This window comes from Onychomys torridus, chromosome 18 (genome assembly GCF_903995425.1).
Source record: "Onychomys torridus chromosome 18, mOncTor1.1, whole genome shotgun sequence".
Lineage (NCBI taxonomy): Eukaryota > Metazoa > Chordata > Mammalia > Rodentia > Cricetidae > Onychomys > Onychomys torridus.
In genome coordinates this window covers 56388012-56415225 of record NC_050460.1, presented here as the reverse complement: position 1 = coordinate 56415225, position 27214 = coordinate 56388012, and the positions used below count along the sequence as shown (strand labels likewise).

Genomic DNA, 27214 nt, shown 5'->3' with positions numbered 1-27214 from the left:
TGTGTAATGATATAAATATAACCAGTCCTGTCTTCCTCTATGTTCAGCTACCTAGGTGTTAGGTGACCATAGTTCTTCTAGCTTAAGGAATCCTGGGTTCCTCTAGAAAATTAAGCTTTTCTGGGAGTAGTTTCTATCTCCTAGGCAGTAGTGTTGTGGCTGGATCCCTGTGGCCTCCTCCAGGCTACTGAGGCTCAAAACAGAACCAGGAAGGTAGAGGCAAGCAACCAGAACATGAGTTCCAGTCACTGTGGAGCCTGAATGTCACCACCACTGCATGACTAGGGGAACACCGTGAAGACACAGGGGACAGGCTATGCTGGGGTAAGGCTTGGTGGGAGAGTCTGAACGGGGTGAGTGAGGTGTCGTGCAAATAAATCCCTTTTTAGGTCATACCCTTGGGTGAGAGGCCACTCCAAACACTTGCCTGGAACAAATGTGTGAGAGCCAGAAGGATGAGGCTGTTGAGTCCTGGGCCCTGCTTCTACTGGGACCAGACCCAAAGCTGAAGTGGGGTGGAGGAGGAAATGGCTCAGATGGGCTCTGGCTTTTTAGTCTTCTCATTTGCTGGACAGCAGAGAGGAGACAGGAGGTGTCTCCAGCGGAAGAGTGGGTGGGAAGCAGGGAAGGATTCAGAGGGCTGGGAGAGCACACCTCTAGGTATTTGAACATGATCACCCATGAGACCTTGCCTGTGAGAGGTTGCTTACCTGATGCTGCAGGCCCAGACCCACAGACTGCCTGGGCCTTAGCTAGAAATCCACAGCCAAATGCTGAGAACATCTCCGTACATTCAGTCAGGGTGGGGGTGGGAGGACATGGAAGTGATGGGGTTTGCTATAACTTTTTTACAAAACATTTTTGAAGACCCATTTTATGAGCATGTGTGCATCTCCAAGTGAAAGCACATGCGCTGTGCGTATATAGGAACCCAGGAAGGTCGCAAGGGGGTCAGAACTGGAGTTACAGGTGCTTGTGAGCCATCATGTGGGGGCTGGGAACTGAACCTGGGTCTTCTGCAAGAGCAGTAAGTGCTTTTGACGGCTGAGCCATCTCTCCTGCCCCTTGGGTTTGCTTTTCAGGGATGGGTAGGGAGCCTGTGGTAGGCAAGAACTCTACCATTGAATGACACCTCTAGCCCACTTATGGTGCTTTGGATGTCGCCTCTAAAACTCACATTGAAAGTTAATTCCAAATGCAATAGTGTTGGGAGGCAGTACCCAGTGGTAAGTGTTTGGGACTCCTGAATACACTGTCCTTTAACATAAGACCAGGTTTGTTACAGAAGCAAATTTGGTCCCCCTCTTTACTTCTCTGTTCAGTGCATGCCCCTTGGTCCATGTACCATGCTATGGAGCCCTTGCCAGATGTGAACCCCCTTCTTTTGGACTTCCCAGCCACCAGAAGCATAACTCAATCTACTGCTTCTAACTTACTCAGCCCTATGGTGTGAGGTTTTAGTCACACAGACATATAAAGACAACACTGTTGATTGGCAGAGAAACATCTGAATCCTTGATTTTCCTTGGTAAGCTTAGAATCTATCCTCCTAGGCCAAATATTGAAATTGGAGATACCATGATTGTGAGTCCAGCCCTACAGAAGCATGCTGGCACACCGTGGTGGACAATGCAAGGAGAGTTTAATAAATAGTCATCTACAGAGCTGTGGATGTGTGCAAAGCAGTGTACTTCCAGTCCTGGAGATCATGACAGGACATCCCCTGCATCACTGCCCTAGGACATGGAAGGATGAGGGGAGGCTTCCGGTCACCATTGCCATCTACTTCTGCCCAGTGAAGCATTAAGCTATGCCCACCAGACCCAGACCGCCCTCATGCAACAATGTAGCCTGTCCCTAACAGGTCATGTCTTGGTGGACCAGGGTAGGGGTCACAGTTCAGAGAAGAGCCCACCCAGACCCTTTGTGGAAATTCTAAAGTACTATGGATAAAAAGCTAACAGCGGTGGCGGGACATGAACCAGCTGACCAGGAGATAAGAAAGTCAAATGAACTTCAGCCTAGCCACACTAAGGAAACTGTATGCTGAAGTATGGGAAGGCTTGGCACGCGCCCACAATGAGAGGTCAGGGCAGATAGCCCACCAGGCAGTGTGCACAGTACAAGGGCACGCTGGAGAATCATGCCACAAGGGCTAGGGGACAGAAGGACAGCACAGAAGGAATTTTACCAACTGTTCACCACGTTCACTTCAAAGATGACACCTGACTTCAGGGCAGAAGTATTTTCGTTTATATGCTTACCACATAGTTTAACACCAACCATTGGATTCCTTTAAAGAGATGTTTTACATACTTTTAAAAATAAAAGAGCTTGAGCCAAATGTGAGCTCCATGCCTGTAGCCCCAGCACTTGGGAGGCAGAAGCAGAATTGCTTCAAGCTCAAGGCCAGTCTAGAATACATAGTGACACCCTGTTTTAGGGTGGGGGGGGAGGGAGAGAGAGAAGTGTGTGTGTGTGGGGGGGGGAGCACTAAAATAAAGCTAATGAATGCTGGTATGGAACAGGAAAATATGCCAGTGTACTCGGCTGTTTGGCCATCGCTGAGTTAATGAACAGTCATGGAAATGTGTGGTATGCCAGGCACTTAGAAAATGGCACTGACCAACATGGCTGCCTGCAAATGTTTATCATCCTTAAGAAGCAGGTGTTCCTGCGGATGGTGGTACATGTCTGTAATCCCATCGCTCGGGAGACGGAGAGAAAATAATAGCCAAGGCCAGTCTCAGCTACATACAGAGTTGGATGCCAGCATGGGCTACATGAGACTCTGTATAGGGGGTAAAGCAGCAGCTAGGAATGCCAGCTGTGCCCACCTTCTCATGGAGGGAGTAAGACAGGGATGCATGAGTCTAGACCCAGAGCTATAGGAATATGGAGTGGGTGAGGGGTGGGGGGTAGGGAGACCCTGGACCCAAGTAGGGAGCAGAGTTCCTGCTGATATGCAGGAAGGGGTTAGAGAAGCTAGAGTCTGCATGTCCCAAGTCCTCCAGAGATATGTGGACCATCGCCAAAGTCCCGAGAGATATGCAGGACAGTTGGAGAGACACATGGTAGGTCAGCAGGGATGGGCACAGGTGACAGTGCAAGGCAGGGTTAGGCTTGGGGATGTAGAATGAGTTACCAGAGGGACACCATGCAATTGTCATCTCTCGGCAGAGTCATGACGATTCAGCTTCTGACATGCAGGGCAGGGCCATGGGGGATCGCAGGGATGGAGGCAGGACTCTGCCAGAGCGTCCAGATGGGACTTTGTCCATTGTGCTAAACAGCGGAACTCAAGAGTCCTGAAATTCTGTGGCAGAGGGACGGTGGATAGCTAGGTCCTGAGCTCCAAGACCTACAACTCCATGTCTTCTGGATGAGAGAAGGTGGGCTGGCAGGTGAGTTGTACTCGCCTACTCTGACAAGTCTTGGTGCTTAGAACATGGAGATGGGGGTTCAGAGGCCTCACCTAGGATCAGCAGGGAAGGGCTCCAGGGTGACTGCAGATATGATCGGGTAAGGGATGTGGGCTAGCCCTGAGTGTCCTGAGATTGCAGTCTTGAAGCCTCTTGAGACCACAGTGACTGTCTGAAGACCCTGGAGGGAAGGCTCACCCCAGTGGCCATCCCTAACCAGCCAGACACTATGGAGCCCCGGCAGCCAGTGGGGCTGGGCCAAAGAGAAACGGCTGAGCCCCGGAGACACAGGCCTTCTCCAGCTTGAAAGCACATCTGCTGCAGAGTTTGGGCTCCATGTCACCCCGTGTGTATGCAGGGAGTAGATGGCTCTGAGGCTGGCCTCAGCTAACAGCAGCCCAGGCCAGGTGGCCTCCTGGTCTCCTGGGTCTTGGGTGCCTCTATTCCTACAAAGACAGGAAAATAAGATGGCATCCAACAGACATCCTACAGCCGACACCGAGCAAAGACTGCTCTACCCTGATAGCTGGGGCCCTAAAGTTGGTCCCCTGGGCCTGTCCTCCGAAGCATGGATGACCCGGCGTGGGAGGGATCTGGGGGACATCTGGAGTTGTGGCATTCAGGTAAGCTGGAGGTGAGACATATCTGAAGATCAGGAACCTAAGCCTGGCCCGAGAGGAGGCTGTGTGGAGATCAGGGAGGTTGGGGCAGGTGTCTGAGTTGACAGGTGGGATCATGGAAGCTGTAGGTCTGAGATATGGTGACAGCCCAAGAAGGCAGCAAGGTTGGCAAATTAACAATGGTGGGTGTGGACTTCTGGTCCCTATCCTGCTCCTCAGCCCCCCACCCCACCCCTCAGCCCTCTCTGTACGCACGGATTAGGTCTCCATCTCCGTCCCCGACCTGGGACTGAGCGCTGGGCCTCTTCTCTAGGTCCTGAAGTACAGACTGCTCGAATGCTAGGGCGGCAACACGGCTAAAGAATGCCTTCACGTTCTCTCCTGGAGGCCCACAAGACAGCTATGACTCAAGGTGCCCTCAGATGCATTACGGGCAAGTCCTAGGTAAGGCCATCCTTAGGCCAGGCATGATCCTCTCAGAGCACTTCTGATAGTCAGTGACCAGCCCATCCATGGGCGGCAGCACAGTGTTGGGTGGCAACCTGCCTTCCCATTGGGTTCTGGTCCCCATCCCTACCCTGCTGCCAACCTCACCCCAGGCTACTCCCTTAAACATCCGAGCCTTCCTTTCCTAGAACCTTTCCTCTCACTCAGTTGCTGTTGAACAGTTGCACAACCTGACACGAGCCTGAATGTGTGCCTTCTCTTTAGGAGCTACCCATGTGCTGTTGGCCCTTAAGTGGAATCTGTATGCATCCTTCTGTAGGTCCCAGTACCGACATGAACACTGCCCGTGTGCAGCAACAACCTGTGCAACTGTGCAGAATAACCCTCCTTGCCCCACAGTGGGATTCCAGAGAACCTGCCGTTACTGTGATCAAGGAGAGTGGGTGCTATAGGGAAGATGGATGCTACTGTGGGGAAGGAACAGCAGATGGCTCCAGGCATGGGGTGCTCCCAGTGTTCGTTGTGGCCTAGAGGTGGCACTTTCAGTTTCAATTCATACCCAGTCCATGGCCAGATACACACTGTCTCTGTGCACTGGAGGCAAGGACTACCGGCCCGATTTCTGAGTTCCCACAGCCTTGGAAAAAAATCTCTTTACTGCGTGTCCTTTCCTTTCATCTCCCCAAGAGCCTGGTTTTCCAACTTTGCTCTTTACACGTCTGTATCCTGCAGTCTTTCCGTAATCAATGCATGCGGGACGCACTACTCACCGGTTTTGGCTGACACAGACCAGTACTCTGCCTGCATCTCATTGGCCAGGTGCACAGCCTCTGCTTCGGCTTGCTCACACGCTGCCCCCGACTGGAAGAAACAGCGCTGGCTGACCAGGTATCTTGGGTCATTGCAGGGCATCCCTAGAATGGCCACCTCTCTCTCCAACTTTGCTTCTCACTCCCCACTAAGCAAATGGGTGTGGTGGGGTGTCCCAGTGCAGGGGTGCTCCCAGTGCAGGGATGCTCCCAGTGCAGGGATGCTTCCAGTACAGGGATGCTGCTTGCCTAGGGATGATGCTTTAGTGGTACCCAGGGAAATGTGAGTTATCCCTGCCTCTTGGTGGGGAGCATGGGAGTTTGAGTACTCTCTTCAATTCCATAGCCTGCTCTGAAGCCTGACACAAGGCATGCCAGTGTTGCTCACTGCTCCTCAAAAGCGGGCTGCAAGCATGGGCACTTTCTGGAAAGTTCCTCGGGGTTGGGCCTCCAGCTTCGGTCTGCTTACCAGGAGATCCTTCTTGGTTCCCACAAGGAAGATGAAGCAAGAGCCTGCCTCATTCTCCCTCAGTGCATCCTCCAGCCACTGCCTAGAATGTACAGAGCGGAAACAAGAGACTTGTAGTCAGCCAGGAGGCACAGGGAAGGTACCCTGACCTACACGAAGTGGGATGCTGGTGCTAGAGCCAGAAGAGCCTCAGTGGGACCAGAAGGAGCTGGGAATACAAAGGCACTGGTTTGGAAGAGGTGAAGACTCCTATTGTGAGGACTAGGTGACCTCTGCCCTTTATCTGCTGGAAAAATCATCCTGGTTTCCTTCATAGGGCCTGGAAGATGCTGATGGGAATGGCCCAGGTAAACAAGGAGGAGGGGTTTCGGTATATTAGGTGGATTATTTCTGGCAGATGGTGGCCCTCTGAGATTGGTCATCTGCCCACACCTCTGCCCAGTATAGCAAGTGAAACATTTCTGTCAGGGAAGATTCACTATGAAATTATTAGGGGCCAAGGTAAAGGTGGACGGAGGGGCCCCTCGTTCAAAATGAAGGTTTAATATGCTGGCAGCAGGATATCAAAGCCGAGTGTGGCCTGTCAGCTTGAGCTCCTGAGCAGCAGATGGGGATAAGTCTTTAGAGGTAAGTGGGGACCGAGACAGTAAGTGCCCATGGTTCTGGGCTCAGCCCAGAGGCTGGGGTTTGGGAGCCCTTCTAGGTAGCTTCATGATATACAGAGACATCCAGGGGGGTAGAACCTGGGGTTACTTGCCTGGTGTGTCCCAGAGTCTGCACATCAGTGAGGTCAAAGGCTGTGATGATCACTGGACACAGGGAAAGCCAACAGCCAATCAGCAACAGGTGTGATGGAGGAGGCTCCCCTAGGTATCTTCCCAGATCACAAGGAACTACTGGGGAGGCCCCACTGTGGAGACTAGTGAGGAGTCACCCTGTGGTGGCCTCCTTGGACCTGCCTTTCCATTAACCTCCCAAACCCCCCAAACCTGTACCTAGCAGCACGGGGCGGGGGGCGGGGAGAGGGCACAGTGAAAGGCCTGAAGCATGTGGATTCTGGTAAGAGATCCTCTGCCACTTGTAGCCCAATGGGCTTGGGTAAGAGCTGTGACTGTGGAGAACCTGCTTCCCCTGTCTGTACCGTGATGAGAATGATACCCTTAGCTGTCAGGAGGGACACTGTTTTGAAAAGCTGTTGGTCTAGGGCCCGGCTCTAGGCAGACTTTTAACTGAAGGATAGGGATTAGTAACAACCAGTTAAAGGAAATGGCTTTTGTGGCGCTACGTGGGCAGCAAATCGTCAGGTATCTCTGGGGTCAGCTCTTTCCATCACAGAGTCTGCCCTGGATCCCCAAGGGGAAGCCCACAGGAGGATGGTCCAGGCAGAGGTCGGCTCTCTGCTGCCCTGCTGGGAGTCAGAGCGGGCTGATCGAGGGCTTTCTGTGCACTTTGGCTGATGATAATCCTACCGGTGACGGGCATGGCCAGTACTGTTTACAGAAGTACTAGGTACCTCACACTATTTGCCCCAGGGAGGCGCAACCCCTCAAGAAGAAAGGCTAGGAGAGGGGGTAGCTGGAGGAGGCCACGGTGGACATGGCCAAGCTGGAGGTTCCACCCACAGCTCAGGTACGCGCAGCTTATATCCTGTTCTCCCTTCTTTAAACTGGGATGAAACTATAGTGATTCTCACACCATCTCTGGGAAGACCTAACTGTGCCTATACTTTTGAGCCTGGTTTGGGGTGCCACCTCCTACCAGGCTCTCCTTCTCTCTCCTTCCTGGGGACTTCACGTTGCCACCTCTGCTGACTTTGAGCCCTGCTCAGCCCCCAGCTGCCGCACCTGGCCATGTTGGTAGTGAGCACCAGGGTCCCAATATGGGACCTGCCAACTCTGCTGGTTCCACCTGTCACTCCTCTCTGGCCTAGCCCCCTCTGGGTAAGACAGGTAAAGGCTTGTGTAGCCTCCCTAAGGCTGTGGCTGTCAAAGACTGCCAGGGTCTAGTCCTCTGGGCAGCTTCTTCATCCCTAAGCACTGGCTACACTGCTAATCCCAGAGGCCCCTGGAGGACAGAAAAGTAGTGTTTGGGCAGATGACTTAGGTTGAGAGCTCCAGCGTCATTCGGCTGCTCACCCTGGGCACCGCGGTAGTAGGCAGACGCAATACACTTGAACTTCTCCTGCCCGGCTGTGTCCCAGCTGTGAGGGGAAGAGGGAGACAGGAAAACAGCGGGGGGAGGGGGGACAGGTTAAGCAGTCACAGCATTCTAAGGCAATGGAATAGTGAGATCATAGGAAGATCTCAGGACCTACGCCAACATGCCAGCCACACATGAACAGCAGGAAGTGTCTGGGTGATCCAACTCTCCCTGCCCCGGCTCCCTGCAATCCCCTCCCCCGGGTTTTTTCCTGGGATCCCTGTGCCAATAGTGGGGAAGGTGTAACATTGCAAACTGCCTCGTCCAAAGTTACGCCTCTGATAAAGTCACTGCCCTTCTGACTGTGACGTTATAAAGGGCCCTGTGTTCCATAACAGGACAATGCAAGGGCTCCAGGACAGGCCTTCAGCATATGTGTGACCGGGGCACCTTTCACCTTCCACACAGGAGCTCCCCACGTGGGGGGAGGGGGCTAACAGGGGCATGGTTCGCATCCCTTGGGCAACTGATCAGTTAGCTCTGGCTTTCTGAAACAATTTGTTGAGAAGGAAATAGAAGTTGAGCCCTAGATCCATGGAAAAGGAATGGAACAGCAGATTAATAATGTCTGCCGTGGGTGCGAGATGCAAGAAGTGGGGGTGGGGAGGACACACTCTGAGATCTACTTGTATGGGCTGAAAGCAGGTTGTCAGTATGCAGGGAGGATCCCAAAATCCAATCATCAATCCATCACTGTTTAAAGTCAACAGGTTAACATTTAATTTTTCTCAGGAAACTAAAATCATAGCCCACAGATATGATATCGAATTTGTTTTCAGGCAATTCAGCATAATGAAGGCTTGTGGGCTTTATTCCTTCATTAATTCATTTTTTCATCTCTGAAGAAGCCTGTAGGTAGGGAATGGGCATAGAGTAAGCTGGCAATGGCCTCAAGATAAGATTCCGAGAGTCTGTGGCAAGGCGCTGCCCATTTTACATTAGGCCCTCTGATTAGAGACTGCCTGGAGCCTCATGGAGAGTCCAGTGGCTGGCCACTATCTGTACAGCTCCACCTGGATGCTCCCTTTAGACCAGACCTTTGCTCCTCTCAGCTTTCCAGAACTCACAGTCACGAAGCCCTGGATTTTCATAGCGTCTTTGCTCTGAACCAACCCTGGGCTCAGCATGTATCATCTGGCTCCAGGATTATACTGGGGGCACTGTCTCCACATGGAGATGGGAGCTGACACAGGAGCTGAGGGGTCAGCCGAGGCAGGGCACAGAATAAAGACTAACGCCAGGGAGGAAGCCAGGGAAGGGGGCCAGAACAAAGGCTTGGTAAATGCCAGCTGGCAAGAACATAGGGGCTGCTAAAGGAGACAGCAGGGAGAAGGGGGGGGTGCTCAGCAGAGAGCACAGGATTAGGCCTGCAGGATCCTCTGGGGAATTCGGAGAAGGAGGTCCAAAGCACACAGCATTTTCACCAAGGCAGAAGAAGGTGAACCCAGGAAGGCCTTGCAGGGATGTGAGGGGAAGTGAAAGGGGGGGGGGGGGGGAAAGGGGGGGGAAGTGGGGCAGAAACCAGGGGCCCACTGAGGGGCAAAAGCATGGACGGGGTTAGGAGAGGAGACAGACTGAGTGGGGAAGCACAGTGTGGACAGAGGAGTTACACATTTACAGAGGGAAGCGATCGGAGGTTGGAGAGCATCTGGCTTTCCGGCCTGAGAACAGGATGAGGGCAGGGTGGCCTCCAGCAGAACCCTACTCACCCAAGGCTGGCACACAAGGACCGACTCTGTCCTTCTTTATAACTGAGAATAGAGAATAGAACTCAGGAAAAAATGTCAGGGGCCACACCTGCTGCTTGGGAGATCACAGGTCCACCTGGGGAAGAAGGCTGAACCTTAGTAAAAAGCCACTGGGGAGGAGAGTGGGTGGAAGTGTAGGTCGGGCCATGAAGACCATCCCCAGATCTGTTGACCAGCATGAGGCAACTGTGAGAATGGAGAATCTAGGGAACCATACGTCACGAAGCCTGGTTTCTTACCACCACCCAGGGCTGTGCTGTCTAAACACATCCTTGCTTAGCACCATGGGGGCAGTGGAAAAAGATCTGTCTTTCCCCCAGGGGAGATCTTGAAACCATATTATCAGAGACTTACATCTGGAGGCTGTAGGGAATCCCCGCAATCTCAAAGCGCTCAATTTCAAAGTCTACCCCAATAGTGGCCTTGTAATCACGGTCAAAAACATTCTTGCACAACCTGTGGGAGACGAGGAAGTCATCAGAGGTCCCCTCCCAAAAACAGGCTCACAACGCTGAAAGTCTGTAAGGAATAAGATCCCCCAGTAGGGGATCAATTAAGTGATGGGCCGGGTGGGGTGGCGCACGCCTTTAATTCCAGCACTAGGGAGGCAGAGGCAGGCGGATCTCTGTGAGTTTGAGACCAGCCTGGGCTACATGGGGAGTTCTGGAACAGCCAGGGCTTAACAAACAACAACAAAAAACCCAACCCCTTTCCCCCCCCCCCCCCCCAAAAACCCACAACCACCACCAAAAACAAAAACAAAACACATCAAGGAAAGAGATGGTGCAGAGAGGTTGTGGCTGTGCAGGTGTGTAAATAAGCTCTCCACCACCAGAACAAACTCCTGAGATGATGGCAACCCATGAGGAGACCTTCATCTGGGCCTGTAGTTCTAGAAGCTTCAGTACATGACTGACTTAGTCATGGTGAGGCTTCCTCATGGTTACGGGCATGTAACTGAGCAAGAGAAACACCCCTCATGGCCAGGAAGCAAAAGAAGGGGGTGAGCTGGGGGCACACTGTTCCCTCTACGTGTACATTCCCGATGACCTAATGACCTCCTGCCAGGCTCTACCTCCTAAAAGTTCTGCCACCTTACAAAAGTGCCGCAGACCAGAGACACAAGCCTCTGACCTTTGAAAAACACTTATCCAAACCATAGCAACCCGGCGGTCAATAAAAACGATGTGGGGGAGGGGAGCTGCATCAGCCCAGAAAGCAAACACTATCGTACAAAAAATGAGAGAAATTGAGGGTCTGTTCCCAGGGAGGGCAGTGCAAGGGCCCCACGGGGACGGTGTAATGAACGCTAAGTATCAAGGATGCGCCATCATCTGGCAGTCACCGCAACGGCGCGCATGCGCATGATATGAGCACATGTACGGGTCAGAGGCTGACAGGGCATTTTTCTTTAATTGCTCTCCACCTCGGTTTTTGATCCCTCACTGATTTGGCGAGACTGGCTGAGCAGCAAGCCCTAAGAATCCTCCTTTCTCTGTCTGCCCAGTGTTGGGATCACGGGCAGGCGCTGCCACACCTGGCTTTTCCATGGGCTCTGGAACTCAATGCAGGTTTGGGGTACTTAAGCAGCAAGCACTTGATCGACCGAGTCAGTCTCCTGAGCTCCCAATCTACCTATTTTTAAACTTTTCTTGTGTGTGTGTGTGTGTGTGTGTGTGTGTGTGTGTGTGTGTGTGAGAGTGTGTGTACAGGTCTCTATAGTGGCCAATGGAGTCAGACCTCCAGGGGCTGGAGGTGAACGTGGTTTTGAGCTCAAATTCTGGGTGTGGGAGGGCAGTGCCAGTGAACCATTTCTCCAGCCCCTCTCCTTGACTCTTGCCACGCCCTTGAAAATGTTTCCCGGGCTAAAGCCGTGTTATGTTCCCAGAAGCCACGTGTTATTTGGGGCTCCCAGGCAAAGGTACGATAACATGGTGCTGGGAGGTGGGGCCAGCCTGACCGGGTGATGGATGGGGTAGCAGGACTTACCTGTGAATGAGGCTAGTCTTTCCCACATAGAGATCACCAACTACCACCACCTTGGAGAGCTTCAGCCTGGAGGAAATATGTCCGTATCACCCTGGAGAATGGTATCAACAGTGTCTTCAGCATGTCCAAGTCTTTCCTTCCCTGAACTATCTGAATGAGTCACCCTTCCACCCTAGATGCAGGAAGGAGCCAGTGGGGGGGTCAAGGACATCACCAGGAAACGCACAGAATCAACTAACCTGGGCTCATAGGAGCTCAGAGCCCTGCATGGGACTGACCTAGGCCCTCTGCATATATGTGACAGTTGTGTAGCTTGGTGGTCTTAGGGGACTCCTAACAGTGGGAACAGGGGCTGTCTCTGGTTCTTTTGCCTGCTTCTGGGACCTTATTCCTCATACTGGGTTGCCTTGTCCAGCCTCAGTACGGGGGGGGGGGGGGGGGGGGGGGGGGTGTCTAGTCTTACTGAAATTTGATATGCTACGTTTTCTTAATATCCATGGGAGGCCTGCCATTTTCTGAATAGAAACAGAGGGGGAGTGGAGGGTGTGTGGCAGAGGGGAGGTAGGGGGAGAGACTGAGAGGAGGGGAGGGAGGGAAAACTGAAGTCAGGATGTAAAATAAACAAACAACAAACAAACAAAAAGATTTCAGCGCTCTGGAGCACAGAAGGGTACTATGTAGCGGCCAGGCTGGGGCAGGGACAGTAGGTGGTCAGAGACATCTCCCAGAGGCTCTGGCATACGGAAACCTGCAGGGATGACAGGAAGATTGTATCCCACAGCCGAAGATAGCTGGTTCAGACAGAGGAAATGGACCTGCACTGAAGCTTCCCTGCAGCTGGAAAGTCATCTGTATGACATTCTGAGAAACAGGGGAATTGTTCCTCCGGCAAAGTTAGTTAGATTAAAGTCCCGATAGTGAGCGGCGCTGGTTCCGCCTGTGTGTTCAGTTTGCTCACTTCATTTACACATGCATTTGTGCTTCTAATTCTTCACACATCTTCCACACCCTTGTCCCCTGGGCTTACCCAACAGTGCCCGTGTTCCTGCGCTGGCAGGCAGTGCTGACCTGGCTGTGGAAATGCTCCTTGAGCTGCAGGCAGGCGTCAGGTGTGTACCACTAGAAAAAGACGGACAGACATGCAGACAAGCAAGCAGACCGTCCTGCAAGGCCGCCTCTCCACAACACACACTGGGCAGTATCGGAGCATGAGACCTACTTCCTAACCCCCCTTCTCTCCTGAAAGAAACCTGAAGCTTGCAGTGCCTCGTGAACATCCCTCGGTCCCGGCACAGCCACGGGTTGTGGGGTAGGAAGTGCGAGCCCATTTCTCAGACAAGGAGACTGAGAAAGAATTTGCCCCCCCCCCCCCCCCCCCCGAAGCATCACATTGGCCCGGCCTGACATGGTTAATAAGTCCTCAGGTCTGAAGTGGCCCTGGGATCCAGGACAGACACGGCTGTAGCTATGGCCCTGAATGCAGTAGGTAGCGGGGCTGTAAGGGAATCTCATATTCCCTGGGCAGACTCCTTAGGGCTGGGCGTTCTGGAGCCTTACAAGGGCAGCTGGGTCGAATCTTAGCTCTACCGTGCACAACTGTGTTGATGTTAAGCAGTTTTCTCGACTCTCTGAGCCTCTGTGAATAGTGTCTTTTGTCCCACGCTCGCCCCCCGCCCTGCCCCCATTACACTTCCTGTCTCTTCAACTCATGTGAAGAGACACCAGCTTGAATCATCCCTGGCTACCACGGTCACACTCCATTGGGAAAGCAATGGCCCAAGCTCACTATAAAAAACTGGGGGCACTCTCCAAGGTCTGAGGCACAAAGGCTTGCTCTGTCAGTGTGTGAGAAGGAAACTAGAGGATAAGATAAAGAAGAGGAAGAAGTAATGGCTGCAGACGAGAACAGCCACGGCCTACAGCCATCTTCTCCCTCCTTCCTAGCTTTGGCACAGAATCTAAAAGACACAGAAAGTCTCTCTTCACACTGGTTCAAGCCTCACAGAAGCAACAATGGGCAACAGGGCTGTGGTGGTTTGAAAGAAAAGGGCCCCCAAAGGGAATGGCACTATTAAGAGGGATGGCCTTGTCGGAGGAAGTGTGTCACTGGAGGCGGGCTTTGAGGTTTCGTATATGCTGAAGATCCCGCTCAGTGTCTCAGACCACTTCCTGTTGCCCGCAAGCCAAGATGACGGACACTCAGCTCCTTCTCCAGCACCCTGTCTGCCTGCACGCCACCATGTCCCACCATGACGATAATGGACTGAACCTCTGAACTGTAAGCCAGCCACAATTAAATGTTTTCCTTATAAGAGTTGCCATGGTTATGGCCTCTCTTCACAGCAACAGAAACTCTAAGACAAGGGTCTTTTTTTTTTCTTTTATTGAAAATGGATTCCCTTCCCCCTTCTCCTCCCAGTTCCTCCTCACCTTCCCTCCCATCTGGATCCATACCCTTTTTGTATGGATCAAACAGGCATCTAAGGACTAATAATAAAAACAAACAAACAAACAAATCAGAGTATGATAAAATAACCAAATAAGAAAAATCACAAATGCATACAGAATCAGAGACACACATATTCGCATACACTGGAATTCCATAAAAACTCAAAACTTGAAGCCCTAACATACAAACAAAAGACCTATATGATGGGGGGCAGGGGTAGGGGAAGGCCCTGACTTGACATTATGAGACAAAGATCCTCCAAAGATGCCACTGAATTCATTTTTGGTTGGTCATCTACTGCTGGGGATGGGGCCTACCCTTAAGAGTGGTTTGCTTCCCTGGGAGAAAACTAATTTTTCATTTGCTAGTGGCTATCAATGCACAACAGGATCTTTTTGTTTTGTTTTTGTTTGTTTTTAGAGACAGGGTTTCTCTTGTATAACAATTCTGGCTGTCCTGGTACTCCCTTTGTAGACCAGGCTGGCCTCGAACTCAGTGAGATCCACCTGCCTCTGCCTCCCAAGTACTGGCATTAAAGGCGTGCACCACCATCGCCCAGCACACAACAAGATCTTAACATTACCTTTCAGAAATATTTTCTGCATGTACTAATAAACAGACACCTCACCTCCACTCCTACCCCCCCTTTTTTTTTTGTGATGGCAGGGACTTAACTAAGTGCTCCAGCACACTTGACTACAAACAGCTCCATTCTTTGCATCTTACCTAACAATTTGCTTTGGCCCTCCTTAGCACTGGGAAGAGGTGCCGCATCCCTCCTACCCATGTAATGAGGAGCAGCATTACTACCGGCCTCTCTCTGGACGCTGATGTGGACCTTCCGCTCTTACTAAAGGCTGCAATGCCCAACCTTTCACACGCTCCATTCATGCCAGGACATACACAGAAATGAATTCCCACAAGTGGGATTGGCTACATAACGGGCAAAAGCATTTGTAATATGGGTAAATATCCCCCCCCCCAAAAAAGGGAATTATTTACCATTCCCCACTGCAGTTAATACTAGACTATATAGTATAGATTGGAGTTTTCAGCAAAAAGTGAAGGCAGAATGGAAATAAAGTCCTAGATTTGGGGATCAGATATTAGAACACCATTTTTGTTTCTAAAAGATGGATCTTGTTACATACTCCAGGCTGACCTCACACTCACAATCCTGTCTCTGCCTCCCAAGTGCTAGAACTACAGGTGTGTGCCACTACACCTGTGTGTGCTCTGCCCCCCTTGCAGTGCTGGGGATAAAACTCAGGGTTTTGTACCAACCAGGCAAATGCTTTCCCATTACGTCACATCCCCATCCTCTGGAGAGAACAATGAGGAATATCCTGACTTGGGGAAGCTTATACTTACCATGAGCCTCGGCTCCAAGGCAAGCTTGGGTGACTTGCCTATGGCCACCACTTGAAGACAGCATCAAGATTACATATATCGAGGACTGTCTAAGTGGCTTATAACCTCCAAGCCACACAGCTACCTGTTGTCACTGCTGGCCTGCTTTAGAAGAACCCAACACCCAGTCTTTCAGTGTCTCAGAAATAAGACCAACCTCTGGGATTCACTTGCTTGATTTCTGGGGGTGACAGCGTGTTAGCAAAGCTGGACATGGCTGAAGGGTTACCTCAGCGGTGGAGACAAAAAGGGCCGGGAACAGATTCACGTTCCCATCATCCCTGCACTGGAGAGACTGAGGCAGGAGGATTGCAAATTTAAGGGCTAGTCTGGGATACTTAGTGAATCCCAAGTTTGTGGAAGAGAGTAGAGACCTTTTATCAAAGCAATCTAGACCCAAAGAAAACTAAAAACAACAGCAAAGGTGTTTAATGACTGTACCTTAGGGAAGCTGGTGATGATACGGTCCTGGCTCACAGGGGGCCCCAAAGGGGTCCAAGATGACCTCATTCTTCCAGTGTTCTGTAGACTGAATCAAGGGGAAAGAGGATTACATAAATATATATGTGGTTCGTCTCTGCACTGTGGCCCAGCAGATCAAAGCAGAACAGAGTGCACTAGGTGCCACATGACCAACGGAATTCTGATTGGACTAGCATCCCAACAAAAGAAGAGATCCACAGCTCCCAAAGGGAACCAGACCACCTGAACCAGCATGAACAATCCTATAAAGTGAGTAACTTTGAACAACCACTTGCCCGTTTATTGTCTCTTCTTTCCTTTCCTTCTTTGTCTACATAACCAAACTCCTAGCCAGGTGTAACACGGGCCTATGTCCTCAGCACTTGGGAAGCAGAGGCAGGAAGATGGCTGAGTTCCAGGGTGCTTGGGCAACACGGTGAGAACCTGCCCTAAAACAACCAACCAAACCAACCAAACAGAAACACTTATTTTATTTTACAGGATGAAGTGTTGCCCAATTCCAGATTCACAAAGTCAGTTATGACTAGATTTGTTAAGTTGTCTTTTGACAAGAATTGGAGAGCCATACAAATCCCCAAAAGGCACCTGTGAGTTTCGTCATCTCTTTTCATCACTATAAAAGCACGTCTCAGCCTGCATCCCTATCAGCAATATTAGGCAGAGGCCATTTAATCTGTAGGCAACACATTGGAGGAGCAGCCCATACCCCATCTTGCCCAGAGTCAAGAGGTGAGTGTCTAGGAGGAGGGCCTCCTTCTCAAGGTTCCTTGGCATGAAGGAGCTATGAAAAAAACCTGGCTGTGGATCACAGCCTAGATAGTGGAACCGGAGTGGGGAGGGGAGTCTCATGCTTAGTGTGTTTTAAGGTGGAGCCTCTGAGTGACTTTAGGTTCCGGCCCTTTTTACTGATGGTCCCCACACCACCCAGAGAGTCTGGCTTCTCAAGCCCAGTGTTCTCCTCGTCTGACCCGGCTCCCGCAGAGGCCTGGCCGGGAGTGGATGCTCAGTGAGGAAGAGCAGGCCTGCAGGCCACACTGAGGTTTAGGGATAAAACGAGAGCAGGGTACAAGAGAGCCTCAGGACTATAGCCTCGGGGATGCGTCCCCAGCCTGGAGGGTGAGTGGACTCACCGAAGCTGCAAAGACCGGGTTCCGGCGTGCTGGCTGCAGCAAATCACTACAGCAACGCGCGGGCCTCGCGGGACTGGCTCGCAGCTCTTGAATCCCGACGTCAGGGGCGGGGTCTGGACCCTCCTCCAGTCCGCAGAAACTGATGGCACAGGGCCCCGCGCGGAGTCATCACCATAGCAACGTGAGTCTCTCGGGGCGCGAAGCTTTGCACAGCCTGCTCAGAGACTTCCGGACTCCACTGGAGCGCCCAGGCTCACCATGACAACCAGGGCGGTGAGGATCAGGCCGGGCCGGTGGGTGGAGCCTGGTCTCCAAGGATGGAGTCTGGGTGGGGGTGAGCGTGAAGGGGTTGGCTCCAGGTTCACTCTGGCGGTGGGCCGGGTCGTGACAGTCCCCAGAAAAGGGGTATTGGTATAGGACTGAAGCCCGACATCCTCCCTGCGGCAAGAGAAGGGCCCACCTCATGCTTACCATCTGCTTCACTGCATCAGTTTGAATTTAATGCTATTTGGATAGCATGTGCCTGGCTTCTGGCACTCATGCTGAAAAATTAATTTCCTCCATTAATGGATGTTTTAAAAGCTGAATCAAGTTACTGGGCTCCTTCGAGCTAGTTTCGGTTGAAAAGCAAGGTGTGGGGGGTACAGGATATATTCCAGAGGCCTCAGAATTCTTACCACCACCACCATCCCCCAAAAAACTAAAAGCCTCATTCAAAAAGATTTGCCTAGTGAGTCTAGAAATAGAATTGAACCCAGATTTTCTGACTCCCAGCCTGGGGGGTGTTCCCCACACTTTCCTAAAATAACATTAGGGCAATCTGGTTAGAGAGATCCTTTCGGACTCCATCCTCTGACAGACAGCAGTAGGTAGATTTCTAAGTGTCATATGGATGATACCAAGGGTGGTAGATCTATTGCGGTCATCTTTAAGGCAACAGGAAATGCCCTGGAGACCCATGCTTCTGCTTGTGTCTTGGTTAAGTAGTTTCACTGCTAAGGCTTCAGACTTAAAGGGTTTTTACGCCTCCAAACCTTAGTTTACTCAGCTATTAAATCGGGCGCATTTGCAAGGATTTCTTGTGAGGAAGACGTTGCAGGAGCCGGTTTCTTTTAGCACAGAAGTGATAGAAGAAATGTGGGTGTGTGAGGGGTCGGCAGACAAGGCTTTAAGGGGTCTATTGCTAGGGAGTGGAAGTGGGACCCGGACTGACAGAGCAGGTGCCCCCATCCCCCACCTTGCCCCTTGGAACAAAATGAGACATAGGCCTATATCTGCTTTCCAGGGTGGGTTAGACACAGGTAGTTGTCACCATGCCGGCAAAGCTCAACCGCAGTGTTTTAAAAAATTGTTTGTGGCAAGCCCTCCTGCAGTCTAGGCGAACCTCGGCTTTTCCATGATAATGGCCGTGAACTCCTGATCCTGTTGCCCCCAACCCCCATGTGATAGGATAATAGGCATTGACCACACCACATGTCTAGTGTCTTCATGAGCATGGTGTGTGTGTGGGGTAACCACAGGGCTGTAGATGTTTATGTTGTAGCCACTCCTGAAAGATCAGGAAGGCAGAAGACCAGCTCCAAAAATCCATCTCCATGCAGGGACAGAGAGAACTTCACCCAAAGGTTAAGGCCACCCCATCTTTTCATCCTTCCCAATCACCCGTCTATAGACTCCAATGAGCAGTCTTCATCAAAAGTAGCCTTTTGATCCCTGAAGAGTAATCTAAACACGTGTTACTGTAACCCATATCCAGAGGTGTTCTGTAGTGGGTAGCCATTCCAGCCTTGCCTTGGAAGTTCCAACCCCCATTGAGGCTTCGGTAATGGTCAAGCCTACAAGGCAGGGCTGAGAGAGGACCCTGAAGACCCAGGATCCAAAGGAGAGGCCTCTCTTGGTTCCAGGACCATGGATGCTGGAGGTAGACCAAGCAGAGTTCTCCAGAGAACACCACCGGACTGCGCCATACCTTTGCCAGACCCTGTAACCTACCCCTTCATTTGTAAGTTACCCCACAAAATAAACCTCCCTTTTAACTACGTGGAGTGGCCTTAATAATTTCACCAATAGTGTTCTCTACAGCAAAACATTGGGAAACTATATCACTTATGTGCTATTCAATCATTGTTGACAGGATTTAGAATTACCCCTAGGCAGACCTAAGTGTGTCTGTAAGGATGTTTCCAGAGAGGTTTGACTGACGAGAGAATACCCACCAGGAACGTGAGTGGTGCACTAGCCATCTGTCCCTACCTGCTTCCTGTTCCATCAAGTTCAGGGGAGGTGAGGAGCCACAGCTGAGAGTCACTTCGGCCACCATACCTTCCCCACCGTGACACATCCTCAATATATGAGCTGAAATAAATCGTTTGTCCCTCGATTTGCTTTTTGTCATACTCACGAGAAAACTGTCAACGCACCCAAATATGTGACCTCTCTGATCAGCGACCTTCATTTTAGTCAACTAAGAACAAGGGAAACGAAAGGGGTTTTTGCTGACGTTTGTGGGCGGAATAGAAAACATTGGTTCTCAACCTGTGGGTCGGGACTCCATCCAGCTTGGAGGACCTTTTCACAGGGGTCGCCTAGGACCAATCAGAAAACACAGACATTTGCATTCTGATTCATAACAGTAGCAAAATTAGTAATGAAGTAGCAACAAAAGTAACTTTATGGTTGGGGGAAGGTGTATCACAATACGAGGAACTGCATTAAAGGGACGCAGCGTTAGGAAGGTTGAGAACCGCTGATATAAAACATCCTCCACCAGTTCATGTTTTGAATGCTTGGTCCGCAGCTGGTGGAGGTTTAGACTATGGGGGAAACCAGGCCACTGGGGGCAAGTCCATAGAATTACATTACCCCTGTTACCCTCGTCCTCACTCACCGTGTCCTGCTTCGTGTTTTCTCACTGGCATGGTATTTTGCCAAACACCCATGGAAATTCTCACTTGAGGTACTTCTGCATTCAGTAACATGTGAGTTGTAGAAAAGGCTTTTAAATTAAAACTCTCTTTTTTGTTGTTGTTTGTTTGTTTTTGGGTTTTTCAGACAGGGTTTCTCTATGTAACATTCCTGGCTATCCTGGAACTCGCTCTGTAGACCAGGCTGGCCTAGAACTCATAGAGATCCACCTGCCTCTGCCTCCCGAGTGCTGGGATTAAAGGCATGCACCAGCACAGGGGGCATAAATTATAACTCTGGATTCAAGACCATCAACCACTTGTTCTGCATTTACCGAAAGCTTCTTGGCATATGTCTAGCACAGAGGTAATAAACAGAATAAAAGAGACGATTATCAACAGGCACAGGCAAGGTCTTGCTGTTGGGGGTTGGGCTGGGTCTGACTGAGTTGTGTCTATAGGGGATATCAGACAGGGTCTTGTCATAGTGTGTGTGTTTGAGTTTGTGTGATGTTTTAGGGTATGTGTGTGTGTGTGTGTGTGTGTGTGTGTGTGTGTGTGTGTGTGTGTTTATGCGGAGTCTCCATAGGTTGTGTGTATATGTTAGGGAAGTTAGGCTGGGCCTGCTGTATTGTGTGTAGTATGCTAGGCAGGATTTCAGTATGTTGTGTGTGTGAGGGAGGGGGGTCAGGCTATATTGTGTGTCTACCTCCCAGGTAGTGGTAATAAAGGAATACACCCCGGGGTTCCGGTGAGGAGTTTGGACTCAGGGCTGAATCTGCGTAGACAGCCAAAGGGGAGGTTAAGCAGGTGCTGTGGGGGCACCACTCCAGCCAGTATGTGCTTGGGTGATTAGCTTGCAGAAACATGGGGCCTGACTAAGCAGTTCTGGGAATAGTCTGGGTAATTGCGGGGAAAGTAAGTAAATCTCTTTGAGATTCTTCGCCTTAAAACGAGTAAAGATACACCTTCCTAACAAGCTGGTGACCCGAAGCATGCAAAGGACACAGGGAAGAGAAGGGTGTAAGTCCTTTCTATTCCCACCAGAACCACAAAAGCGAGTTGTTTTCCTTCTACAAAGTAACATTGTAAAATACTGTTCTTCCATTCTCGGCTGGGCTTCGCCCCAGGCTTTCTGCGCCTGCGCCTTGGCCCTCTAGGGCGATGACCAGGAAGCTGCAGACGCTGGCAGTCTCCTAGCAACCAGGTCGCCTGGGAATGGAATCAGCGCTCTGGCTGGCAGAGACACCAGGAGAGACTACAGGCACTGTAAAGCAAGTGAGGCAGCTGCAGCGCCGGGTAGGTGCCCGGCACAGGGCATGGGGGGCTTCCTGACCTACCCAGTTCCGTTCACACGGGGCGTCACGCCCCCACACCCTGGCTCTCGCCTTTTCATTGGCGGCCGCATTCTTGTAGTGTGTGCCCTTTGCAGGAGGGCAGCCCCTGTCCCAGAGACCATGATTCCCTGGAGTGGAGCTCATTTCAGAGATGGCTGCCACCTTCCCAGCCTGGCCCTTTCCTCCCCTTGGCTGGTGGCCGGCATCAGAGTCTGGATTGTCGCTTACTTCAAAACCGAATCCTGCTCCTGCCGCTAAATGCAATAGTGATCAGGATAATAACCACAATCGATATATTTCAAGTTCTGGTCAGCCAGGCTCCCGGATCTCAGTTAAACGACGGTGCTGGAAGGGCAGGGAGGGAGCACTCTTATTACCTAATTTTTCAGCTGCAGATACATACATGGAGGGAATGACTTACTTGTCAAGGGTAATTCACAGCCTGGACTATATCCCATCTTAAGCCTGAAGCCACATTGCCTATAGTTGTTCAAAGTGTGTGTGTGTGTGTGTGTGTGTGTGTGTGTGTAGGGGGGGGGCGGGTGGGGAGATAATAATAGATCATTATTTAACCTTCATCCCTTCTTGTGAATGTGTTCTAAGCATGTGAATGCATGTCTTTGACATGAAGGAGCAAGACCTCTGCTTGAAAAGCTTCTGCTTTTACTAACTCCCTAGCCAATACCTGTTTCCTTACTTATAAATGTGGGCGACTCTTTATGCAGTGGTTGAGTTAGATGCCAGTTAGGTACTAGTTATGGATGCCACCGGTTAAGCAGGAACATCAAAGGAGAAACCATCTTGGTGTTTGCTTGATTGGCCAATGTCTTTCCTCTTGGTGCCTGTGACCAAGGAACCCATCTATCAAGTATCCCAAGCAGTTTCATCTGTCATTAAGGAATGAGATTCGCAGTTTGGGTTACTTACCAGTGCTGTGACCTTGAGAAATCTGTCACCTCTGTTTGCTCATCTGTAAATCGAGGTGAAAGAGTCCGCTCGTGTTTATCTTCACCAGCAGTTTTGAGGCTGAGATGGCTGGGTTCCACATGCTAATAGTAATAACGACAGGTTGTTTGTTTGTTTATTTTTCCTTTTATCAGTGATTTCTATAGAGCTTCGTTTTCAAAGCCCTTTGGCAGGTGTGGAAAGATGGCTCATGCCCGGATCTCCACGTATATGCCTCCCGACATCGACCCCACAAAGGCTGCCATTGCTTATGGCTGTCGGGCCTTGCCCAAGCTTAATGAGGAGCTGCAATCACAGAATCTCCAGACAAGGCAGAAAGCCCTAGTGGCTCTGTGTGACCTCATGCACGATCCTGAGTATGTCTATGAGGCCATCAACATAGGTGAGAGTGTCACACCCCAGGTGGTCATGACTGGGGTCCTGGTGTGGGTCAGACAGTGGATGGCATCAGAAGACTGGCTACTTATTAAGCCTGATTTCAGGCCAGCAGTACCCCTAAGTGCAATCCTACCTGCAAGACAGGGAACAGTCTCAATCTACAGATATGCAAATCAGTGTCCAGGGGAGCGGTGTGAGTCTAAGGTTGACCAACCAATAAATTAAATAGGAGGGACTGGAGAGATGGCTCAGTGATTAAGAGCACTTGCTACTTGTCCAGAGGACCTGAGTTCAGATCCTAGCACCCACATCAGAGAGCCCACAAGTGTCTGCCACTCCAGCTCCAGGGCATCTGAGGCTTCTGTCTTCTGTGTGTCCTTGCACTCATGTGCACAAACTTATTTACACACACACACACACACACACACACACACACACAAAATTTAAAATAATATAAGTAAATCTTTAAAAATTTAAGCAGGATCTTTATACACCAAATCTGGCATCCCTGGATCTAGCCAATTCAAGGGCATGCATGTGACCAGTTTGTGGAATGTCTCTTTTTTAAATTTTACCTTTTCTATTTTCATTATGTGTATGTGTCTGTGGGTGGGTATGTGTTTGTGAAGGTACGTGCTGTGGAGGTCAGAAGAGGGTGTCTGATCCCCAGAGCTGACATTATAGGTGGTTGTGAGCTGCCTGATGTGGGTGCTGAGAATTGAATTCAGGGTCCTCTGCAAGAGCAGCATGCATATGGCAGGTTTCCAATCTGACCTCATGTCTCTCCTGAGATCAAAGAAATGTCAAGGGCAATTTTCTTAACGCCAGGGCTGACTACAAGAGGAGGAGTGAATAGGAAAAGTGAGGATTTGGGCATTTAGCTCAGTGGTAGAGTGCTTGCTTTGCAAGCACAAGGCCCTGGGCTCGGTTCCCAGTTCCAGAAGAAAAAAAGAAAAAGACAAAACAATAAGAAGACAAAATAAAAACAAAAAACCCAAAGTAACAACTGGCACAGACAACCCCAGGTGTAGTGGTGCACACCTTTAATCTCAGCACTGGGGAGGCAGAGGCAGGTGGATCTCGTGAGTTTTGGGCCAGAAGCATGGTCTACATGGTGAGTTCCAGGACAGCCAGGGCTACATAGTGAGATACTGTCTCAAAAAAGTCACACACACACACACACACACACACACACACACACACACACACACAGGAGAAGAGAAGAGAGGAGAGAGAGAGAGAGAGGAATTATGAAGAGATTAAGAGAGCTGGTCCCTGGTTTTGATCCCCTTCTACTAACAGATGCTGGTCCACCTACTTGACTCCCCCAAACCCAAAGTTTGATACTTTCCTTTTAGCAAACATCAGGTCACATGTTGACTTCTAGCCATTTTTTGGGGGGGAGTGGCAAATGTTCAAAAGGTTTCCTGTCTCCACAGGCTGCCTGGAAAGCCTGAAGGCCCTGCTGAAGGATGATGATAACCTGGTACGGATCAAGACCACCGAGGTGCTGCACATCATGGCCACCCATAACGTAGGCAGGTGGGCAACTACTAATGAAAATCAAGGTCACAGTTAGACATTGTACTACTCGCCGTGGGTAGACCCACGTGCATGACCCGAGTGCTCTAACTTCTCTTGGTAGCACTGCTCTCAAGTGGTGCGTTTATCTGCTGACGACAGTTCTCTCTGTGGGGTAGGTTTGGTTGTCCTTGTGACGCAGAACAGGAGTCTGTTCCAAACCCTTTTCTTGGTCCTGGGGGATTAAACCCAGGGCCGCAGGCATGCTGTGCAGGTGCTCAACCCTGGAGCTGTACTCAGATTCTATTCTAGACTAGTTTTATGTTAGATCCTGGTGGTGAGGTACCCTTTCCCGCTCCGCAACCTAGCCAAATCTCTTGGTGTCACTTACTTTGGCTAAGAAAACCTCAGGGGAGAGAGGATGACCACTGTGCTCTGGAGCTGGAGACAGACTGTAGTAGCGTTGACCTACCTGTGCCCCCACCCAGGAAGCTCCGGATACTGTCTGGGGGAGGTTGTGGAACCTTTTGAACATGGAGCCTAGCTGTCAGCATGGATTCTATGGGTCACAGCCAGGCCTGGGTTCTGGCTGGAGTCGGCCTCTTCCTCTCCCTCCCAATTTGCTGGGATATAAGCAAGTATGCGATATAAGCTTCTGATACCACAGATAGTAAGTAGCTGGTCCCACTGACATGCCTTCCCTGCCCTGAAACTGAGCCAGAATACATCTTAAAGTTGTCCCTCCCAAATGTGCTCAGTGTAGGGTTCTAAACTTAGCCCTTTCCCTGCACATTACAGTAGATGAGGAAGGAAATCGTCCCCACCAAATGTTGGTTTCTAAATTCCACCTCCAAGTTCAATGTTGACTCCCCGCTCCCCAGTACGTGCTATATCCTTTTCTTTTTCTCTTTCTTTCTCTCTTTATTTCCCTCCCTCCCTCCCTCCCTACCTACCTACCTTTTTTGGGACAAAAGACATTGAACTTTGGGGCTTTGTATATGCTAATCGGGTACTCTGGAATGGAACTGTACCTCTAGCCCTCAATGGTGATTTTATTACTATGGCCAGTGGCTCACCAAGCCCCAAGTGACTGCCCCAAACTCCTGGTGTTGAAACTTCACCCTCATGTCACATAAGTAGTGACAAGGAGGGACAAAGATGGCCTCCTAAGTGTGGCATCTTGGCACCTTGAGTAGTCAAATCATGCAACACCTCCTTGAGAATTCTGGTCCTTGTTCTTTGACTGGCATGCTAGCAAAGGAGCCACATTCTTTTTTTTGTTTTTTTTGGTTTTTCATGACAGGGTTTCTCTGTGTAGCTTTGGAGCCTGTCCTAGATCTCTCTCTGTAGACCAGGCTGGCCTCGAACTCACAGAGATTCGCCTGGCTCCACCTCCCAAGTGTGCCACCGCCGCCTGCACCCCCCCAATGTAGTTTTTTTTTTATTAATTACTTGGGGATCTCATGCAATGCAGCCATATCACACTCACTTCCCATTGCTCCCAGGTCCACCGTCCCACTCGTGTGCCAACCCATCCCAAACAACAGCAGCACCAACCAACCAACCAACCAACCAACCAACCAACACCAAGTCCACATATTTGTGTTGTCCACATACTCATCTGGAGCGTGGTCAGACTCCCAGGAGGAACCACATTCTTTATAGTCAAACGACTTTCTTAGTTTTTCTTCCTGGGTGTTTTTATCTTAAAAATTTGTATTGTTACCAAATATTCATTGTATAAAACCATAAATTTAATCGTATTTCCTAAGCAGGTATTTTTATTCCCACACCCTCTGTTACCCGGTTTTATCTCCCATCCCCTCTTCCACTGGTCTTCCTTTTCTTCCTAAATATCTTTTTTTTTTTTTAAGTCCTTTGATGCCGGGAATTGAACCCAGGGATTCATGCTAAGTGTGTGCTTTACCAGTGAGTGCCCTGCTGGCTTCTCTCCCTCCCACCATTCCTCCCTCCCTTTCCCTCTCCTTCCCTCCTGGCTGTGTTACTCGGGCTAGCCCAGAACTCCTCGGTACAAGTGATCTTCCTGTCCTAATCCCCTGAGAACCGGGGACCAAGAGGCGTGCCAGCCAGTGTGCAAAGAATGCTTAGTGTGGAATGAATCATGGTGGGTGCGGGGAGAAGGAAGCCCAGCAGCTCTGGAGTGGGTGTGTCCTGCTAGCATCTTCTTTTTCCAGAACAATGCAAATCATCCTCTAAGATGAAGTTCTCACCCAACATCATGGCGCCATGACTGGCCGGGCAGGTCCTTTGTGCTGGACATCTAGCAAAGAGCTTCAGGCATGACTTTATTCCTAGAACCCACCCCGACAGGTGTGACCTCAGAAGACTCCTTTGCAGATGCTGTTGTCTACTTCAAAGAAATGGTTCACAGTCAAGTGAATAAAAGAAACAATGTATTTCCTTTAAATCGCCCAATTAACTCAAAACTACAAGCAAGACAGTTGCGGATCCCCGTGTGAGACCCAGGCCTTTTCTGGGATATGGGTCCATCAGGTGGTGGTTTCTATGGACTTCTCTGCTTAAACCACCAGTTTGATTTGCAACATGTATCTCAAAAGCACACTAAGATGAACACACACACACACACACACACACACACACACACACACACACACAATTGCAGTAATCTGCCCACAAAAATGTAGAATATCTTACAGTCATCTCACTTTCTTTAAGAGGCTCATTTGAGTTTTTACATAGCATTCAAAATTTCTTTCAAGAGGAAATAAAGATAATGCTTCATTTAATCAGCTTACCTAATATTTAATTAATTTACGTGTTGCTATAACAAGCATAGAGGGCAGCCATGGGGTCTGGAGGGAAGCAGAGGGCTGCAAGCAAACAAATAAGTCAGGGAGAAGGCAAGAAGACTGGGAAGAGTCTGGGGGTGCCAGGGCTGTGAAATCTCCCCGA

At 50.3% G+C, this 27214-nt stretch overlaps 2 protein-coding genes and 1 long non-coding RNA gene across 4 annotated transcripts in view; 2 read left to right on the top strand and 1 right to left on the bottom strand.

The window, feature by feature from the left end:
• Positions 1-2448: 2448 nt before the first annotated feature.
• On the bottom strand, positions 2449-17483 carry Rab36 (RAB36, member RAS oncogene family). Of its 2 annotated transcripts, XM_036167990.1 has the most exons (12): positions 17176-17483; positions 16004-16091; positions 12731-12822; positions 11704-11769; positions 10069-10170; positions 9676-9717; positions 7903-7967; positions 6525-6576; positions 5768-5849; positions 5260-5350; positions 4298-4423; positions 2449-3868 (listed from the first exon to the last, which is right to left on the bottom strand). In XM_036167990.1, the coding sequence occupies exons 2-12, from the start codon at positions 16070-16072 to the stop codon at positions 3810-3812; spliced, it is 846 nt and encodes a 281-aa protein (XP_036023883.1). In that variant the 5' UTR covers positions 16073-16091; positions 17176-17483; the 3' UTR covers positions 2449-3809. The 2 variants fall into 2 exon arrangements, with proteins under 2 accessions (XP_036023883.1, XP_036023884.1); XM_036167991.1 differs by lacking the exon at positions 9676-9717 and having other exon boundaries at positions 17176-17477.
• LOC118569760 lies at positions 2477-6989 on the top strand. Its single transcript, XR_004943090.1, has 3 exons — positions 2477-4486; positions 4809-5377; positions 5645-6989. It is a non-coding gene; the product is annotated as an uncharacterized LOC118569760 (long non-coding RNA).
• Positions 16938-27214, top strand: part of Rsph14 (radial spoke head 14 homolog) — an 81182-nt gene continuing 70905 nt past the window's right edge. Inside the window, exons 1-4 of the mRNA XM_036167989.1 lie at positions 16938-17448; positions 21209-21377; positions 22516-22763; positions 24199-24301. Coding sequence (XP_036023882.1) covers positions 22565-22763; positions 24199-24301 — 302 coding nt within the window. The 5' untranslated portion in view covers positions 16938-17448; positions 21209-21377; positions 22516-22564. The remainder of the gene's footprint in view (positions 17449-21208; positions 21378-22515; positions 22764-24198; positions 24302-27214) is intronic.